The 22,826-nt window shown below is 25.3% G+C and overlaps 1 protein-coding gene across 2 annotated transcripts; it reads right to left on the bottom strand.

Annotated features, from left to right (window-relative positions):
* Positions 1-3,066: 3,066 nt before the first annotated feature.
* LOC126550440 (uncharacterized) lies at positions 3,067-21,342 on the bottom strand. Of its 2 annotated transcripts, none has more exons than XM_050202017.1 (8): positions 21,088-21,342; positions 20,538-20,705; positions 11,915-12,111; positions 11,303-11,447; positions 9,649-9,779; positions 9,462-9,584; positions 8,793-8,861; positions 3,067-3,323 (listed from the first exon to the last, which is right to left on the bottom strand). In XM_050202017.1, exons 1-8 carry the CDS (start codon positions 21,164-21,166, stop codon positions 3,147-3,149), a joined length of 1,089 nt encoding a protein of 362 aa, XP_050057974.1. In that variant the 5' UTR covers positions 21,167-21,342; the 3' UTR covers positions 3,067-3,146. The 2 variants fall into 2 exon arrangements, with proteins under 2 accessions (XP_050057974.1, XP_050057975.1); XM_050202018.1 differs by lacking the exon at positions 3,067-3,323 and adding an exon at positions 7,788-8,736 and having other exon boundaries at positions 21,088-21,341.
* Between the last annotated feature and the right edge of the window lie 1,484 nt (positions 21,343-22,826).

Raw genomic sequence — 22,826 nt, 5'->3', positions numbered from 1 at the left:
ACAAGACTTGTACATGTTGTTTAATCCAACCATATTATTATTAGATTAATACAATGGTGTTATAAAAACTAAAAAAAAAAAAATATTTATATTGACATATTTTATTCATCTCAATAACTCCTTATAAACAGTATTTTTGGTACTGTCTTTTGGGGCTAAAATAACCAAACTACTGTCAGAGCTAACTCTAGAACATCCGTCCATGTGAAAAACATGCTTCTCTCAAGTCAATCCCTGTCATGCTCAATGATTGTCCTTGAGACTTATTAATAGTCATAGCAAAGCAAACTTCGAGTGGGAATTGTATTCTTTTTAATTCAAAGGGATAATCAGTTGGAATCATCGGTATTCTCGGGATTAAAACTATGTCTCCTCTAGCGCTCCCAGTGATAACTATAACGTCTATTACATTTTTGTGCAGAGCTTTAACTTGCAATCTTAGTTCCTTTCTGATCCAAATTTTTCATACAGTTCATCATTGAGGTACACCTGCCACCAGCTCACATTCGACAACCATATTAATTAGTTTTTATTAATTTGTAAGAATGTAATAAATTTTAAATAAGAATTAGAAATAACCGTACATAAACTGGGGTGTGTATACGAAGACGCATTAATAATTAATATTCAAAAATAATAAGTAAAACACCTTGTCCTCGTGTATGCGTAAATGCGTAGGGTATTTTACGAGTTTACGACTTCATGTTATCATGTTTTTATACATTATAATTAGCTATAATAATAAAGTGATAAATGTGTTAACACATAAATCAGGTTGTTATAGCAACCATTTATAAACAAAAATTATAAACAAAATGTCTATCATAAATCTCAAAATTTCCGTTTGAGCAACCCTTTAAAATGCGGATTTTGAAAAATCCTTTCTTATTGCACAGTTAAAATATGAGAAGAGCCTCTATTTCAAAATTGAAGTCGGTACGTTGAGTAGTTTTTGAGATACAGCGATCAGTCAGTCAATGGTATTTGGATTTTATTTACATAGATTATCAAATTTGACTAAAATATCATTTGTTAGCATTTGGATAAAACATATCAAATCTTGATATTTCTATTAATTTTCGCGTTAGTTAATGTAGTTAAATTTATTAAATTATTTTTAAAATTTATTTATGATAAAAAATAGAAAATGAGATCACATAAGATCACAGGGAGTTTTATAAAATAACATTTGATTTATAATATTATAATAATATCGATATCATCCAGGTGCGGAGTCGGAGTGGCTCTAAAATTCTTACCGGGCAAACCGATAAGCAAACCTTTTTAATATTAGCCCTACGTACATTGACGATTGACATTTGACATAATAAATTTTTTTTTTTAGAATGCGTTTGTAAAATTATTTATGTTCAATCAATGGATTGATCAGTGATCACTCATCACATATTATGTCTTCTTATATTGTTATCAGTGTTAACCAAGTAGGTTAGCCACTGTAAACTATTATAATATTTTAGGTCCTCATAGTAATATCTTAACTTACTATGAACACAATTTTTTATTTTTTTTAGTGATTATGTTTTTGCCACCAATCTTTTAGAATTTTTTAACTAAAATGTATTAGTTTTATTTGACTTTAGCTGTAAATAATCTACAAATTAAACGGTATAAAGTTTAAGGTTTGACGCGTACCTGGGTGTTGTTACGTCTTGGATGAGGAAGATGTGAGGGGAAAAAAAAATAAAAAACTCGGCGTCGGGCAGAAATATTTATTGAAGGTTGTCACTAAGAAAATATTGACACTAAAAATGATGTGGTGACTGTTGAGGTGCAGAGAAGTTGGATAACGGGAGAGAAAAAAAACAAGTGAAAAGTGTTTGTGCGTAAAGGCGCGGATCACTAGACTGAAGAGCCTAGGTCCGGTTCGTGGTATGGCACATATTGCATTTCAGCATTTATTATTACTTAATACTTCCTATATTTAGTAATTACATGAGCTATGGAATTGCCCAAATATAATAAATATTTTTAATTTTAAATAGTGTAACTTAATTGGTATATTATATTTTTATGGCTTTGCAAGCATCGTGCATCGTATTTTCGTATAGAAATATGAACATTATGAGCCTTCGCCGGGTAGGTAGCACACCTGAAGTAAATCACAAGTGATGTACATTTTTCAATCAATTTAGGTACTATCAAAGTGTTTACTCCTCTGTATACCTACCTTGCCTATGACACAAGGTTTGCTAGTAGAATCGTTTGTTTTCTTATTATATTTGTTATTATTTAAAATGTACTTGGACATTTCACCAGTTATTTAATTTGGTAATTTATTATCAAAAAATGTCACTTTTTATTTTAAGGCTATTAAAAGAAATTTGAAATATTCAGTTTTGTTTAGTTTTTTTTTTTTTATAAATTTCGATAAAATTTTTTCAAAATACTTGAAAACTTAATACCAAATTCCTCATGAGTTAGTCTTATAGTGATTCAAAAATTATAAGAAGACATAAAACAAATTATTTTTTTTAAGCGTTTAAAGTTTAAATATTTAATACAATTCATCAAAATACTCATGTTATTTATATATATTGCAATTATAATTGTAGCATTTAAAAATAAATTTATATATATAAGTAACAATTGAAATTTTATCAATATTTTTCAGAATTTTGACATACAATTATTATAAAAGAAGTTTAGAGTTGGCCAATTAAAAAAAAAAACTATAATCATATTTATAAATTTTTACGAAATCCAAAATTCACGCGTAAAATAACGATTTACTATTATATAATTTTAGATTATTGTTATAGTTAAAAATTACTATTCGTAAAATTTTGATACAAACATCAGTTGTTTAGATTGTCATTGCCTATACAGGATTTAATTAAATCTGTGTGTAACACCTGTTATGGATATTGGATGGCGACCAAGTATACTGTGTGTAATATTGTACTTGAAAAAATATGAACACGAGTTAAGTAGGCATTAATGAACTATAGTAGATAATGTTTGCGTGATACAGAAGAAGAGATTCTAACTTTAATTTGATATCTAATGAATGATGAATAAAAGGTTATAAAAAACAAAACTGTGTCATAATGACGTATAATATGTATTATAATTATTTGTCTTTAAACATGTTAATAATTGTGGTTGGTGTAAAAATTTTAATTATGCTAAGAATGATCACGATCATCAAATAATACACAGGGTTTTGATGTAATACCATTAAAACCATCTAGCAAAGCGTAAAAGGCGAAGAATGATTTTTCACATTGACAAGTATTATTTTTATCTTCAAAATTAATATAACGAGTCATAAAGCCAGCGCCATATTCTTTCGAAAATTTACCCTAAAAATAATAAAATTATTAATAATACGTACATTTTTATGTATCAAAAAAATGACCTTTTCATTGTATGTTGCTATGGTATCTGAACACCAATCACTTGTTGCGTTTGACGGCAGTTCACACTACTATGAATATTATTTTGTTAGTCTAATATTATAATTTACACATGTAAAATAATAATTTTATATATAAAAGAATGTAATAATTTCAAAGAAGGTTATATCTATTTAGATTTGTTGGCTAATATAGTTTCGGGTGCATACTATTTACGTCCAAATTAATATCAGTAGGTGCGAGTTAATTCCAGCAAAAAAAAGGATTCAAAAATAGAATTAGACGATTTACATTCGATATATTTTTTTTAGACAAATTTCATATGTTTTTCAATTTTTGTATTTCATATACAAGATTATTAACGTAAACTATATAATCTAATTATAGAATCTAATACTAACAAGTTGTATAAAATATTCATGTTTACCTCCCAAAAACGGGACTCAAATTACCATTTACCAGTAAAATTTATTATCTGAAAAATACACATATTTTGAGATGGAAGTAACATGCAACCCAAGTGACTTAGCATTAAGCAAAATAATGAGAATAACGTAAATTTAAACTTAATTTGACAGGTATTTCATCTAAGTTTTAATTTGTATATAATTGTTTTATACTGATAATGCGTTTGACGAGATCATTCTTTTTTTAAGTAATTAGTATAAAGTTAGTATTTTATTTCGTTTTTAGTTATTACAAAATAATGTTACTATTCCCCCACGACATAGTGTATTAATAACATTATCTAAACTGACAAGTAATAAATGTTCGTAAGCTTATGTTTAATTTTTATACCTTTTCATTATTCATACCATAAAGAGTAAGTCCATCGTCAGGTGATTCTGGGTTTAGTTTAAATTTATAATATGTTTTTTTGCTTTTAATACACATTTTTTGTAAGACATCTGCTAATATATCCTAGAATTAGAATATAAATTAGAAAATAATTATTGATTTTAAATCGATAATTATGTTTAAACACCAATGTATGTTTTGTATTTTTTGCAGATTTTGTAACAACTCCAGTTTTGAAGTCAGCATTGCATGGATTAAATTCCTCCATAGTAACAGCATAAAAATCAATAGATACGTCTAATACTTTGAAATCCAACCCTTTTAAAATGTTTGAACATAAAAATTATTCTATTTATTTCTACAGTGAATACATACATATAAATCAATATTTATTAGTAACATTTTATTTCACAGAGTGGATTTTAAGAGTATTATTAACCATTAATTAGATATTTAAATAACTGATGTAATGTCAGCCAAAATAGACATACAAATTTATAATTATTTACAATCATGTAAGAAATATATTTTTTTTTTTTTTTACAAGAGAATTACAATCTGTGTTCTAAAGTACAATAAGAATAATCTGTTCTAATAGTATAAAACAAAATGAACATTTAAAGGGACTGGTGACTAATGGAACTTAACAAATTTGGGATATTATAAATTAATCTTCTATTTATATTTAACATGGTATGGAATGAAAAATTAATTTTGAGTTATTATAGTTTTGCAACTTCAAATGTTAGTATAACATTATAAATTAAAATAGTTGTTATTGTTTTTTTAATTTATTGTGTTTTCAATTTTCGGGATAAATTGTTTTTGTTTTGATGTTAGGTATTACTGGTGTTCTAAAATTATTTCATAATTACTACATAATTTTATAGCTTACTTTATGTCATGACATTCATTGATAATCATAAGATTAATAACTAATAAGATCACTCAACTTTTTTTAGTGTTAGCGAAAATATTCTGTCAATCTTTCTCCGATCATGATCAAGTTCATAAGTTCAGTTTGATACTAAATTATATTGCATGTAATATAGTATCTGTATATACTTAATTAGGATTTTATACATTCTACAATACATAACGATTTTTGAATTACAAAAAACACCCAAAGTAAAGTTAAATTAAAAATTATATATTTTATTAGTATATAGTTACTGTTCGATTATTTTTTTGTATAAGAATTTGTGGACTGTATTAATTAATATGAACGAGATTTGTGTTAATAATTATTTATTCTTTCCTTTTACAATTTATTATTACGCGGCGAGTGTCAGTTTTACACTGCGTCCATTACGACGGATATCTAAGAACTGACAAACAAAGGTATGGTGTACCTGGTATACATACTATCTCATCTATACTAAATTTTCCCAAACAGTTACCATAATCTGAACGCGATGTTGATGGACCAATACAGTAATTTTCATTAATTATAGCTACAAGGTAATTTAAAGATGTGCACTCTGCTGGTATGTCTGAAACTTGTATAGGCGGCCATTCACATACACTATCGCGAAAATTAGAATAAGAACATGATGATATTCCGGGACCAAAAACACAACAATAACTTTTATTATTTGAAATAGTATTTTCGTACACAACGATGAATACATGATGAACGTTAAAATGTTATTAATATTATTGAACTGCTGCAGGAGTCAAAAAAGCTATTACATCCAGGAGTTGATAAAATAACATATAACCCTAGAACGCATAATGTATAAGGTATTCACTGTATTTTTAGACTGTATGGAAAAAAAATGTAAAATAATATAAAGTTTGAATTCTGTGTGCTCAACAAATAAATAAATTAAAACTACTAAAATTATTACAATTAATTAATTCCTACAATAAATATACAGGGTGATTTTTTTATCAAACAACACTCATTATTTCCAAAAGTATTCATTTTTTTGAAAATATTTTTTTACATAGTTTCTATTTGTTAAAAAAACAACGTTTTTATAAAAAAAATTATATTTTTAAATATTTTTTATCCTTAGATTTTTTTAAGTTTTTTACTTTTTTGAATGACAACATAGATTTTTAATTTTATATTCCAAAGCAAAATAATTCTCCGAGTAATTCGATACATAAAAATCAAATTTAGGGTGAGTAGTTTATGAGTTATACGTATTTAAACTTTAAAGTTTAGTTGCGCGGAGTGGAGTGGTACGGGGTTAGACGGCAAAATGTTTGTCCACTACTCGCTTGTATAAACTTTGAATAAGTATAACTCATAAACTACTCACCTTAATTCGATTTTTATGTATCGGAATACTCAAAAATTTATTCTGCTTTGGAATATGAAATTAAAAATCTATGTTGTCATTCAAAAAAGTAAAAAACTTAAAAAATTATAAGGATAAAAAATATTTAAAAATATAATTTTTTTATAAAAATGTTGTTTTTTTAACAATTTGAAACTATGTAAAAAAATATTTTCAAAAACATGAATACTTTTGGAAATAATGAGTGTTGTTTGATAAAAGAATCACTCTGTATATGAATATCAGCTCTATTCATAATTATATATAAGACCATGCACATATCATAATCATAATCATGATATTATTTTATTTAATATTGAGCTCACCTTTTAAACTTTGAGAATGTATACGTTCTGTTAAGATGAGAAGGACACAAATTAAAAGTAATGGTTGAGGAAAATACATTTTTATTTGTATTGTCTTAAGTGTGAAATTAATACTTTATTCATACAAGTAGAAAGAGTTAAAATTTTTAATTTAAGTAGACCGTTATTATACACGTCTTTACACCAAACTATTTTAATCAGTTATTCTGAAAATGCTCTTCCAATTATTGATCTGAATACTAAGTGTTTGTTTTAAATTTTCATACGTAACTACATAAATTCTGTTGTTTTTTTAAATTTAAAGTTGACAGTTAACCAACTGTATAAATAGTGATAAATAACTGTAAATAGGATATTTATGATTTAAAAACAGCCAATATTGTCCTAAAAACAATAAATAATTAACGAATAAAATCAAATTAAAATTATAGGTAGTATCACCTCCGCACTCCATTTACATGATGTATTGAGAGCGCATACTAAAATTGATGAGAAAGGATTTAGGTGTTCAGTAATGATCGGGTCATATAACGCATTTTGTGTTTGAACCACCTCTTTGTCTCGGTGAACGCTGAGTTCATCCCTGTGGTGTAATTATTATATATATATTCAAAGCTGGGCAATAACTAGTTAGAAAGTTAAAGTTAAGTTTAATAATGTGTAATATAATCTAATTCGTTAGAAAAAAAATTACTAGTTATTATTATAATTTTATTATAGTATGTATTATTATTTATTATTAATATTTGAATAGTTGTTATTCTGTTCTGTATTTTTTTTATTTTGTTTCACTTTTCATTTTTTATTAACCGACAAGTGATATAATAACTTTAAATAAAAACATTTTCACCACCCAATTTAAATATAATATATGTTATATATTATATTCTACCACGTATCCTATAATATACCACACTTTTTTTTTTTGTTAATATATTTAAGAGAGTGTTTACCATTTAGATCTTTTGGAAGTTAGGAAATGAATGATACAAACTAAAAAGGTTGATAAAAGTACAATTTTATTCGTGTTGTGTAATGAGCATTACAATTTAATCCATACGGATCGAGTTATTATTTAGCTCAGTAAATCAAATATATGTATATTTTATAATCAACTATTAATATTAATTATTTTGTCAATAATGTGTTTTTCATTAAATATTCTAAATTTTATCTATGTAATGTTTATATTAATGCTATTTGTAAAATAAACGACAAGTGTATGTATTACAAGTCAGTAATTAAATAAATAAATAATAATTTTTTAATTAATAATAAACATTTAAAATAGTACCTAATTAATAATTATAAATTTTATGTTTGTGACAATAAATAGCCAAAATTGTCCTAAAAAACGAATAATAATTATCGAATAAAACCAAATTAACATTATATTATCATAAATACAATATAATATCAATAATACTAAAGATGGCTAAAATACACATTGTAGTTGACGCTTCTCAGAGAATACAATAGATAATTAAATCAGTGTGTTACACCTGTTATGGATATTGTATGGCGACCAAGTATACTGTGTGTAATATTGTACTTGAAAAAAGATGAACACGAGTAAAGTAGGTATTAATGAACTATAGTAGATAATGTTTGTGCGATACAGAAGAAGAGATTCTGACTTTAATTTGATATCTAATGAATAATGAATAAAAGGTTAAAAAACGAAACTGTGTCATAATGACGTATAATATGTATCATAATTATTTGTCTTTAAACATGTTAATAATTGTGGTTGGTGTAAAAATTTTAATTATGCTATTAATTACGATTATCAAATAATTCACAGGGTTTTGATGTAATACCATTAAAACCATCTAGCAAAGCGTAAAAGGCGAAGAATGGTTTTTCACATTTACAAGTATTATTTTTATCTTCAAAATCAATATAACGAGCAATAAAGCCAGCGCCATATTCTTTCGAAAATTTACCCTAAAAATAATAAAATTATTAAAAATACATACATTTATTTGTAACAAAAAAATTACCTTTTCATTGTATGATGCTATGGTATCTGAACACCAATCACATGTTACGGTTGACGGCAATTCACACAACTATGAATATTATTTTGTTAGTCTAATTTTATAATTTACACATGTATAATAATAATTTTATATATTATAAAAGAATGTAAATATTTCAATAAAAGCTATATATCTATTTTGATTTGATGGCTAATATAGTTGCGGGTGCATACTACTTGCGTCCGAATTAATATCAGTAGGTGCTAGTTATTTCCAGCATAAATTAATACTAACAAGTTGTATAAAATATTTATGTCCACCTCCCAATAATGGGACTCAAATTACCATTTATCAGTAAAATTTATTATCTGAAAAATATACCTATTTTGAGATAGAAGTAACATGCAACCCAAGTGGCTTAGGATTAAGCGAAAGAATAAGGATAACGTAAATTTAAACTTAATTTGATAGGTTTTTCATATAAGTTCTATATTGTATATAATTGTTTTATACTCATAATGCCTTTGACGAGATAATTATTCTTTAAGTAATTAGTATAAAGTTAGTATTTTATTTCGTTTTTAGTTATTATAAAATAATGTTACTATTCCCCCACGACATGGTGTATTAATAACCTTATCTAAACTGACAAATAATAAATCTTTGTAAGCTTATATTTAATTTTTATACCTTTTCATTATTCATACCACAAAGAATCAGTGTATCATCAGGTGATTCTGGGTTTGTTTTAAATTTAAAATATGTTTTTGCTTTTGGAATATTCGTTTTTTGTAAGACATCTGCTAATATATCCTAGAATTAGAGAATAAATTAGAAAGTAATTATTTATTTTTAATCGATAATTATGTTTAAATACCAATGTATGTATTATATTTTTTGCAGATTTTATAACAGTTCCGGTTTTGAAGTCAGCATTGCATGGATTAAATTCCTCCATAGTAACAGCATAAAAATCAATAGATACGTCTAATACTTTGAAATCCAACCCTTTTAAAATGTTTGAACATAAAAATTATTCTATTTATTTCTACAGTGAATACATATATACAAATCAATATTTATTAGTAACATTTTATTACACAGAGTATATTTTAAGAGTATTATTAACCATTAGGTTAGAGATTTAAATAACTGATTTAATGTCAGCCAAAATAGACATACAAATTTATAATTATTTACAATCATGCAAGAAATATTGTTTTTTTTTTTTTTACAAGAGAAATACAATCTGTGTTCTAATGTACAATAAGAATATGTTCTTATAGTATAACACAATATGAACATTTAAAGGGACTGGTGACACTTCCAGTTGATTTGTGGAATTTTATATTTGTTTTAGATTCCGAAAGAAGTGATGAATGTTTTAATTTTACAATGATTTGTGTTTTTTTTTATATTTGCATTTGTGTATCTGAGTACAGCAAAACTTGTTGAAATTAAACTTCAATTTAAAATTGTTGTGACAGTTTCTGATAGCAAACTGAATATCTTTGGTGCATTATAGAGGTCAAAGTTAAACATACCTATTCCAGTAGTTTTTAAAAAAATTGGGAAAAACAAAAAAAAAAGTTATGGAAAAACGGGAATTTTAACGCAACACCAGTTTTTGACAAAATCCATTTTTTGATATAGTTTAAACTCAAAAGTAATCATTGTAAATACTTAAAATTTTTACATAATGTTTATATAAGCGTTATCTATACACAGTTAAAATTTCAAAATATTTTGAATTTTTTAAGCTTTTTATAGACAACTGAAATTTTAGATTTATCTGACTATTTTTTTTTGAAATGTCAATAAAAATATTTTGGGATACTTAAAAGACTTTCATACAAGGTTTCTTGTAAGTGGTTCTTATTGTAGTTGAAAAAAATCAAAAATCGTTATTCACAATTTTTTGTTTGTAAGTTTATAACTTTTAAATCAGTCAAAATTGTGAAAATGTTCAAGTAATTTTGTAGTTAAAAACCCATACAACTTTTTGCATTTATTTTTTAGGTTAAACAATTTAATACTTAGTTTGTGAAGAAAAACTTATGGAGAAAAATCTAAGCGTTAATGTTATGAGTGTATTGAAATTTTCATGAAATCGCTTAACTATAATTATGTATCATATATATTATTTATCAATATTTTTTATCATTCAAAAAGTATAAGTCGTAGATAATTAAAAATTTCACCATTTTTTAAAATAATCATTATCTTTACATGATTTAATTTTCAAAATATCTCGCTTATGTTAAGGTTACTTATAGGTATTTGAATATTTGCTTTTGTTTTGTTTTAACGTCGTTAAAATTTATTTGAATAAGTAAATGTTTTTGAAAATTGTATACAAAATTCCATAATTTAGTCTTATATAGAAATTAAAAAGTTATAAGAATAGGTACTATTTTCTTTGTATTATTGTTTCATGTTCATATATTGATAAAATTTGTCAAAATCATGAATATTTGAAAATTATTATGTATAGTGAAAAATATAATATCTATATAAACATAAATACTCACATACGCGTTTTGGATCGTTATACTGATCTATAAGGAATGATGCAAATAAATCCAACCCAATCGCCAGATTTGGAAACTTTTTTTTCAGCACATCAAGATATATTTTAAAATTTTCAGTAAAGTTTGCAAATTCTGGGTCGCTAGGCTATAGAATTCAATATTATGTATTATACAAATTTGGTAAATTATTTTTTATATTATTTCAGGTATTATTTTATGGTAATACGACCTTAAAAAAATATTTTTATATAATTTATATTATTATTATTAATAATTATAATATATTTCCAGAAAAACGCTTTTGCAGTGATCATCAATGTAAATGAAAAAATATATAATACATAGAATAATATGACTATAAGTCACCATCTTAAAAGTTCTTGAAATGTGAATATTAATTATTTATCTACAAATATGAGATTTGTACAACGTTAATAATTATAAGAATTAATAACCGGTTGGGTGTTGAGATGGTGGGAAGGGGTACAATGATACCTTACCTTTTAAAAGTAGGTATATTAAATAGTCTTTACAAACGTACTGCATTATAATAAATTTAGACATCTTGGGAATTAATTAATTTATAAGAATTTAAATTAAAACAGTTCTTACTTCATAGGTTATACCAACAAGTATAAGACCATCGATCCCCTTATGTGCCTCAAAAAATACTTCTAATGAATTCATTTCTTTTAATGCATTGGCTTCTGCACATCCATTACCAAGCACATTAGCCCAATCTGTTGTCGTTTCCCGGCCGTAGTATAAATATACATCCTTATCACTGGCCAATAAAGTGTCTAAAATTGCTATATAAATTATAAAACAATTATTACATATTATTAAAATTAAGATTTTTACCAGGTTATAACTTTTCAGATAGAATTTTTAGACAAAGGCCTAATGTAGCATAATAATTTTAAAAAGGGTACACTCAACGAAAAAAAAATAATAAATTCAAAAAAAATAAATAAATAAATAGATCGATTTAATAAAATAGTTATTAATAATGACCCCATAAAGTATTTATTAATTTGATAAAATAATATTGGTAGATATGGAATTGATAATTATTTGATAAAAATTGTATTATTATAATAAGATTTTTATTACGATAATAAAAAATATTTTATAAAAATAATAAATAGTTTATACGATCAACATTTATTTTATCATTCCTTAACAAACCAGTAGGTAATCGATTAATATAAACTTTTTATCATCTTAATAAAATTATTATTATATTGAATAATGATATTTGTCAAAATAACAAAATAATATATCGTTTTAAAACTAATAGTGATTTTATTCTATTCAATAAAATAATTTACCTATTGATTTAAATATAACAATTTGTTACCTATATAAAATTATTATCAGTCAAATAACTAAAATGAATATTATTCATAATTTACTAAAAAATATATATTTATATATATATACTCGTGTTTTAAGGATATAAATAACATTTATTCATAAAAAGTACATAATCATAAAAAATATATAAACAAATAAAATATATGCAGATTATAATAATACATAAATGATTATTAAACAAAATTATTTTAATTTTATATTAATATGTGATATAAAAATACATAGGCAATAAAGATGAAGAAATATAAAATAGAAATGCTATATAATATTATAATACATGTTAATATTCTAATTATATTTTATAATAAAAATGTGTTAATAGTTTCTTAATATAAAGATATAAATATTAAGAATATAATTTTAAATATAAATAAATAAAGTATAGGTACCTAGCCTAGCAAATAGGACATATAGGGCATAAGGTAAACAAATACACCTAATTAAATTGTAATAATCATAAATCAACACCATTATTTCTTTAATTCATGTATAATTTGAGTAATAATTGCGTGTGAAGTATCATATTTAGTAGTTATATTATAAAATAATTTTTGTATATACATCCACACAGCAGAAGATTGTAAAGGGTATTGATGATTAAATAAATGTATTATTTTAAAACATACATCTATTGCTATTACTGTACAAAAAAAATTATATTTGATAGAATCAAAAAATAAATATATTTGTTCTGGCTTTAATGGAACACCAATAATGACAATAAATGGTTGAATGGGTAAATGTTTGTCTTTTAAATTATTTGTGTATACTTCTGATGCGGTTATGGTATTGTGAAATGTAATAAAACTATTTTGAGAATCCTTGATTGAATATTTTATTATGTTTTTTTCCCATTTTCATCTCTAATCACTTTTTTTTTGTTGTAGGGACAAAGAAAGAACGAAGTAGGAGGAATAGTACTATGTTTTGACCATCTAAAAAAATATTGTATCATTTTATAGTAATAAACATTAACAACTAACAAGTAGTATATTAGTATATTATACATTTATTCCTTTAGGCTATATTATATTATAATATTTTATTATTACATTGTATTATTGTAAAATAATTTTCGAATAAATATCTATAAACAGCAGAAGATTTAAATAGGTAAGTTTAACTATTAAATAAGTAGATACGTAAGTGTTGGTAAGATCATACATGTAAACTAATTGAATTAGGTATTCAAACTATACTGAAAAAGGTGTATTTACTATTAAAATACATGCTTGCTTTAATAATAATTTTATAAATTACCATAGTAAAATATTAAAACATTGAACTGTAATTTATATTAATAATAATAATCTAAAATAAAAATGATAAGTTCACATCAGATCGATGTTGGCATAATTAGAATATCAAGTAATTCGTGACATGGGTATAGGTAATACATCAGTTATTTACACATATTATATTATAATTTATAAATATGTAATTAACAACATTACTAAAATATATAGCTTAATAGCTAAATTATTATTATTATTCGTGGGTTTATTATTTATATAGTATCACAGTAACAATTACCAATATAAAATAGAAATGGTAATTTGAAGTATTTATAGACAATTCGTTGCGTTTGATTAAATATTGACATCGCTACACCATTGTGGCCGTGTGGGTACTATACGTCTTACCTATTATCGATTATTCGCAAAATCATTATGAAGTTCTCAGACAAATTTAAAATGAAGTTACAAATTCCGTTACAGAACAAATAGACATTAACACTGACGTTAACGCCCAAAACAAACCACCTACGCCAGTTTTTGTCAAAGGTGTTGAGGATTTTCTTGAACTGTGCGTTAGGCTTATTGAAATAATTGGTGTGGATAATTTTATCTATAAGTATTCTGCAGATAAACTAAAAATACAAACCTCAAATCCTGAATTATACAGAACCCTAATTCATTTTCTCAAAGACGAAAACGTGGAGTATCACACTTATCAGCTCAGAGAGGATAAACCTTTAAGAATTGTTATAAGTAACTTACATTCTTCCACACCCATTAAAACTATCAAAGAAGAACTTGAATTCAGACTCTTTGAGGTTAGACAAGTAATTAATGTACTTCACAAAGTAAACAAAAATCCTCTTCCGTTGTTCTTTGTTGATTTGGAACCTTCACCTAAATTAAAAGAAATCTTTGAATTATCATCCTTACTTTACACCAAAATATGAATTGAAAAACCATACAAATCCAAAGTAATAAGTCAATGCTTGAAATGTAAAGAACATGGTCATACAAGGGCTTATTGTGGCCATCATCCTCGCCGCGTACGCTGTGGAGCTGGCCATCAAACCTCGGACTGTCCAAATCCACGAGACGCCCCACCTAAATGTGCACTCTGTTCCGAAAATCATCCTGCGAATTACAAAGGCTGTTCAATCTACAGAGAACTACTACGTCGAAAAAAACCAACTTCAAAAAGTAATATTGTAACTGATAGTATTAGATATAAGTCTTCAAATGTACAAAGTAGCCACCCATCAAATGACACTTCATTCAACAAACACCCTGACCAATGAAAATCCTATGCTTACGTCACATCAAATCAATCCAACAATCATGCACACTCCTCAAATCCTATCCCTCCTGATGTTGACGTAAATAAAATAATTTCAAGCTTCTTAGAGGAATTTAAATCTTTTATTAATCCATTCTTATTATTACTTACCAAAGTAATATCAAATCTACTGGAAAAGAAAAATGATTAACTCTCATAGTAAAAATTTTAACTCTGTTACCAACAATTCTCTCCTAACCTTACAGTTAAACGCGAATGGGTTAAAAAGTCATGCTCACGAACTAGAAGTAATTTTAAATAATAAACGTTTAGCTATAGCACTAATTACTGAGACACACTTCACTGAATATACTAAAATTTTTATTCCTGGTTATAAATTAATCCATACCAACCACCCTGACAATACGGCACACGGAGGTGTAGCTATAAATATCAAGTTAAACATTATGTTCCAAATTCTTCCTAGTTTTTCTCAAGACTTCATACAATCTTGTGCAATTGTTATAAAACTAAATAATTATTATTTCACCATAGCTGCCTTATACGTTCCCCCCCCAAGCATAACATAACCTTTTCTAAGTTCTCCCAGTACTTTAATATAATAAAAAACAATTTCATTATTGGCAGTGATTATAACGCCAAGCACCAAGCAAGGGGTTGCTACACCAATAACCCTCGTGACACCACACTGCACAACTTTACAAACACAAAAAATTTAAAATTTCTGCTCTTCCTGGGCCAACCTACTGACCTTCTTCACCTCAAAAAAATCCAGACATACTAGACATCTTTGTAACAAAAATTCCCAATCATATATTCTGTCACACTTCTAACCTGCTTGACTTAAATTTTGATCACTCAGCAGTTCTAAACGCTTCTCCTGCATTTCAAAAAACTCCCCTTTATCTTTTCAATCGATCCACTAATATTGTAAAATTTCAAGAAACTATCAATGCAAATATTAAACTTAATATCAAACTAAAAACGCCTCACGATATTGATTCTGCAGTTAATAATCTAACCAAAACAGCTGCCTGGTCTGCTACAAACTTAAATTTATCTCCACCTAAGTACAATCTGATCCCGGAACAGATAAGAATTAAGATAGTTGAAAAACGTAGAGCTCGAGCCTTTTATCAATGTACTAGACTACCCTCTCACAAACAAAGTTACAATCGACTATCAAAATCACTGTCAAAACTGATCGCTAAACATAAAAACATAGTTTTCACTTATAATCTAACCAATCTTTACATTGTCCATAGTAGTCAAATTAAAATTTATATTAATATCTTCAAAATCGCATTCAGAATCAGTACTATTTTCTGGCCATATAATTTCTTGAGTGGACACATTGAATTGAATTTTTCTACTAAGTATTTAAAAAATTAAATTTAAGTAGGTTAATATTTTTTTATAATAATATATTTGTTGACAAATTTAAGTTATGTTAATTGTAAAAAATTATAATAAAAAAAAACTTAAGATTTAAGTTAACTATACAAGTTTAGAATAAACATTTAAACAAATATTTAGGTAATAAAACCTAATATTAAGGTAATTATACAAGTTTAGTATACACATTTGTAAAAGTTAACTAGGCATATTATAGGTACCTACATGACTGTTAAAACAATTCTTTTAATCGTACAAATGTTTGTCCAGTTGATAGGTATTTTAATTATATTCAAGGGTGGACCACTGAATGTATCAATATTATTTATCGATAGTTCATCATATATTTGTGGCTCATTAGGTATTTCGTAAGCCAGATAGTGTTCATTTAAATTATTTAATAAATGCTTTTTAGCTAATATCATAATTTTATTATTTTTGATTACTAAAAGAATAGCACTTATTTCAAAAATAAAATGTTGATTAGCACCCTGAATTAAATATAAATTTTCTTTATATGTTATGTCGCGATAATGTATTTCTTTGTATATTTTATATTGAACTACCTGCAAATTAGTTCTGTTAAATATTATGTTTTGTTCTGTTTCATTTATAGTGATCTCATTTTTATCAAAAGCAATTAGTTCAGATTTTGGACTTTTAGAATAAGAATATTTTAATTGAAATTTTTTAGCTAACGTTAATGTTATATTTTTTCGAGTTGATGTAACTTGTGCATATATTTTAATCTTCTTATGTTTCCCTTCAAATCGAAAACACCAAAATTGTCTTGGAGGGCCAGATTGTCGTATAACTGTTGGATCTAGTATTAGTAAGTGGTGTTTTGGTTTAAGGGTATCATTAAATAATTTAACATAATTTATTATCATTGTATATTTTTATTAATTTTTGAAGTTGTAAAATTTGATCTTCAGTAAAAGAGTAGACTAATAGCAAATCAATCAGTTTTAAAATAGCTAGTTTATAAATAATATTAATAGATTCGTTATAATTAAAGTCATTTTCCATTATTTCTTGTTCAGAATTATTTTCAATATCTACAGTGTCCATAGGGTTTTCATTATCATTATAACTGATGGACTGTTCCAATAAGAATTGAGAACTTGATGAGGGATTAGTACTAGACATTTTATGCTTATTATTAACATGTCTTTAAAATTTTGGTAATGATGAAAAAATATGTGAACAACGACTTTCACAACATTTATAAGTACTATAAGCAGTTAATGAATGAAACATTTTAAAATGTACAACAAGAGAGGAGAGATTTTCGACATTAATTTTACAAATAAAACAAATCATTTTCCTTGTAGATAAATGTTTATTTAGTAGTATTTTATATTAAATATGTATATATACCTTGTAATTAGTAAAAAAATTGTATTGTGGTATTAAATTGTTTTACTATATTATTTTAATTATTTTAATTTGTATAAAAATTTAGTTAAAAAAAAAATTACTTTTGTATTTTTAATTTTATACAGTTTAGAACTATATATTGGCTGAAAACTAAATAAAATAAAATAAAAATGCATTCTTACAAATTTATGTCAATATTTCTAAAAATAAAATTATAATGTACTTACTTAGTGGCCAGTAAGTTGAAGCGTTGAAATAATGTATATTTAATTTTAATTTCAAAACAAATTAATATCTATATAAGCTGAAAAGAAAACTGTCAAATAACTGAAAAACAGCTTGAGTCCTCGAAGATGTGAATTTGCGAGTTGTGAGCGTTGCGAGTTATGACACGACAGTGACAAAATATTGTTAATAGGTATTAAGTAATAAATTATTGACAATAATTTTCGTTGTGCTTGCAGTACGATGTACTGCTTTTATAAGAAAATTTAAAAATGGAAAATCGTATTATATTCTTTGACATTCAAATAGGTATAAGACTATAGGCATGCAACCGTGTTAATATGTTGCATATATATAGGTCGATCATCGTGTTTCCTTATTTTTCTGTACAGTTACTTTTCATAAACTGGAAACACTATGGCCAACTCTGTATAATACTAATTACTAAGTGTAATTTGCTGTGTTGTTGGAATCGGCCGTTGAAATACGCGAAATTTGGACAACATTCTAAGATTTTTAGTATAAAATATTATGTCAATTTAACAAACGATTTATTCGTTCAATAAACAATTTAATCAAATTACTGAAAACAAAATTATCATTATAATAAACCAGATTTATAAAATCTTCAATACGCATATTTCTCTTTTTATTAAATCACTATTATTTCTATTGACATAATATTTTTTTTTGTTACTTTGACAATTTACTTTTCCTTATTAATAAAGGCGTTTTATTGAAGATTGAAATAATAATTTATTAAAATTGATCATTATGTTTCGTTGAGTGATAGTAGTAATATATTGGTTGATTTATTGTAATCTATACCCGAATTGGTGTATAATATTTTTGGTGTCCCGAATCTTTAAAGAAATCTAGCTGATATAGTGAGGTATTTCAAAATTGGTTTTGTCGTTTTCTGTAAGTTTCAGTGAAATTATAATGATTTTATCCTAAGAAGTAGGACTTTTCGTCGACTACTTGGTAATGGTGAGATTTTGGGTAATTTTTTGTTTTTTTTTTTTATAAAATTTTAGATTTCAAATTTATAGGATATAGGTATGTGAAAATCGAAAAAATTTACAAATTATTTTATAGTTGTAAATTTAAAACATTTTTAATATTTATGACTGAGGTTAAAAATTATACATACAATTTCCCATACGTATTACTTCAAATCGTTTGAATTTTAAATTATCCCGAAACGATAACGATTTATCCTTTAAACGATTTTTAATATTTATTATTATTCAAAAATTATAAACCGTAATAGACACTTGAAACATACAACAGTTGTTTCAGTTGCCATTTTCTGTACATGATTTAATTATGGCGGGGTGTTCAGGTTATTAAAACATATACCACATTTTTTCATCGCTAAGTGTTAAATCACTATGCTGACAAATCATCTTCGTTCAAAATCGTTTTTCGTATACAATGATACCTAATATTGATTTAATTTTAACACATTTATTAAAGTGAACTACTCTATAGGCTCTATAAGCTCCACTCGGTACAGTAGGTACAGAAGAGCGTTAACACTTAAGTACCAATTAATTTTTTTACGAACATTTTATGATTAATAGCTATAATCATTCTTACTTATAGATGCATGTGTAGTAAAAGTCTAGTTTTAAAAATATGTATGGTTATTTGAATGTACAAATTTATTAAAGCAGACAGCATTGTATCTGATATTCTAAATTATAATGTTTTCATAATTGAAGAGCGTCATAAACCAAACGACTATCAATGGAACAAAACAAATCTAAGATAATATAAATTAATCTTCTATTTATATTAAACCCGGTATTGAATGAAAAATTAATTTTGAGTTATTATAGATTTGCAACTGCAAAAGTTAGTACAACATTATAAATTAAAATAGTTGTTATTACTTTTTTACTTAATTGTGTTTTCAATTTTCGGGATAAATTGTTTATGTTTTGATGTTAGGTATTACTGGTGTTTTAAAATTATTACATAATTACTACATAGTTTTATAGTTTACTTTATGTCATGATATTCATTGATAATCATAACATTCACAACTAATAAGGTCACTCAACTTTTTTTAGTGTTAGCGAAAATATTCTGTCAATCTTTCTCCGATCGTTATCATTTATCAAGTTCAATTTGATACTACATTATATTGCATATAATGTATATATATCTATCTGTCTATCTGTATTCATAATATAATGTATCAGTATACATAATTAGGATTCTATACATTCTCCAATACATAACGATTTTTGAATTACAAAAACCACCCAAAGTAAAGTTGAATTATTAATTATATATTTTATTAGTATATAGTTACCATAATCTGAACCTGATGTTGATGGACCAATAAAGTAATTTTCATCAATTAAAGCTACAAGGTAATTTAAAGATGTGCACTCTGCTGGTATTTCTGAAACTTGTATAGGCGGCCATTCACATACACTATCGCGAAAATTAGAATAAGAACATGATGATATTCCGGGACCTAAAAACACAACAATAACTTTTATTATTTGAAATAGTATTTTCGTACACAACGATGAATACATGATGAACGTTAAAATGTTATTAATATTATTGAACTGCTGCAGGAGTCAAAAAAGCTACGAGTTGACAAAATAACATATAACCCTAGAACGCATAATGTATAAAGTAATCACTGTATTTTAGACTGTATGGAAAAAAAATGTAAAATATAAAGTTTGAATTCTGTGTGCTCAACAAATCAATAAATTAAAACTACTAAAATTATTACAATTAATTAATTCCTACAATAAATATATATGTATATCAGCTCTATTCATAATTATTTATAAGAACATGCACACATCATAATCATAATCATGATATTATTTTATTGAGCTCACCTTTTAAACTTTGAGAATGTATACGTTCTGCTAAGATGAGAAGGACACAAATTAAAAGTAATGGTTGAGGAAAATACATTTTTATTTGTATTGTCTTAAGTGTGAAATTAATACTTTATTCATACAAGTAGAAAGAGTTCAATTTTTTAATTTAAGTATACCGTTATTATACACGTCTTTACACCAAACTATATTAATCAGTTATTCTGAAAATGCGTTTCCAATTTTTGATTTGAATACTAAGTGTTTGTTTTACATTTCCGTACGTAACTACATAAATTCTGTTGTTTTTTTAAATTTAAAGTTGACAGTTAACCAACTGTAAAAATAGTGATAAATAACTGTAAATAGGATATTTATGATTTATAAACAGCCAATATTGTCCTAAAAACAATAAATAATTAACGAATAAAATCAAATTAAAATTATATGTAGTATCACCTACGCACTCCATTTAACCTATGTTAGCGCATACTAAAATTGATGAGTAGGGATTAGGTGTTCAGTAATGATCAGGTCATATAACGCTAACGCTGAGTTCATCCCTGTGGTGTAATTATTATATATATATTCTAAGCTGGGCACTAACTAGTTAGAAAGTTAAAGTTAAGTTTTATAATGTGTAATATAATCTAACTCGTTAGAAAAAAAGTAACTAGTTATTATTATAATTTTATTGTATTATGTATTATTATTTATAATTAATATTTGAAGTTGTTATACTGTTCTGTTTTTTTTTTTTATTTGGTTTCACTTTTCATTTTCTATTAACCGACAAGTGATATACTAATTTTCAAAAAATTGAAATTGTTACTTACTTAAGTAGAACATTTTGACTAAATTACTAGGTGTTTATTTCAATTTTTCAGTTTTTATCATTAATTGAAGTTAGATAACTTATTATTTACAATTTAACAAAAAAGTTTTTTAATCTATAAGAAAAACTAACTTCTAAATTCTACTCTAACTTTAATTACTATTTTCACCAAACTAACTTTTAACTAACTAAGTTAGAAATTTTGACAGTTTCAGAAACTAACTTATATTCTAACTTAGTTAGATTTTTATTAAAGTAACTTAACTTCAACTAGTTGAAAAAAATGACTAACTAGCCCAGCTTTGTACCTATATACTGTTATATTATTTTCAATTATTATATATTATTATTGTAGACAATATGGAATTACTGTATTGTATCTAATTTGTTTATAACATACACCTTGTAAAATTTTTTGTTAGCGGGACGTTTCTAAAACTATACAATACGATTAAATATTAACAGACTATACTCTAGATATAGGAATCTAATTTTTACTATTAGATATTCTGTTATATATTATTTTATATTTTAATAATAAACTTCAATATAAAAAAGCTGTTATCGGTGAAGACTATTATGCCCAGAAGTGCCATTTGCACTTTAAGATGTGCAGAAAAACGTTAATACAATTTTCGTTTTTAAAGATAATACGTTTATGACTTTATGAAGTAGATAATTATTAAAAATTTTCGCAACTGTCGCATCAGTTGTTACTTCAATCTGTTTAATGTGATATATTAAGGGAATTGTTTATGGTTTTATTTTGGAAAAAATTGAACTTTATCACAAATCATTGTAAATTATATAACTCATTCAATTTAGCATTTATATTACATACACTTATATATATATATTTTATCATAAACAAAAAACTAATAAAATCAGCATTAATCTAGCCATCGGTCAATTATCACGCTTC

This window comes from Aphis gossypii, chromosome 2 (genome assembly GCF_020184175.1).
Source record: "Aphis gossypii isolate Hap1 chromosome 2, ASM2018417v2, whole genome shotgun sequence".
Taxonomy (NCBI): Eukaryota; Metazoa; Arthropoda; class Insecta; order Hemiptera; family Aphididae; genus Aphis; species Aphis gossypii.
This window is presented reverse-complemented; position numbering and strand designations above follow the sequence as displayed.

Bases quoted from the DNA above. Each gene is read 5' to 3' on its own strand.
- LOC126550440 (XM_050202017.1), bottom strand. From the start codon at position 21,166: ATGTATTTTCCTCAACCATTACTTTTAATTTGTGTCCTTCTCATCTTA. The intron at 20,706-21,087 runs GTGAGCTCAATA...TTGTGTTTTTAG, and splicing joins ACATTCTCAAAGTTTAAAAG to GTCCCGGAATATCATCATGT. The intron at 11,448-11,914 runs GTAAGAACTGTT...TGAATTCTATAG, and splicing joins TTGTTGGTATAACCTATGAA to CCTAGCGACCCAGAATTTGC.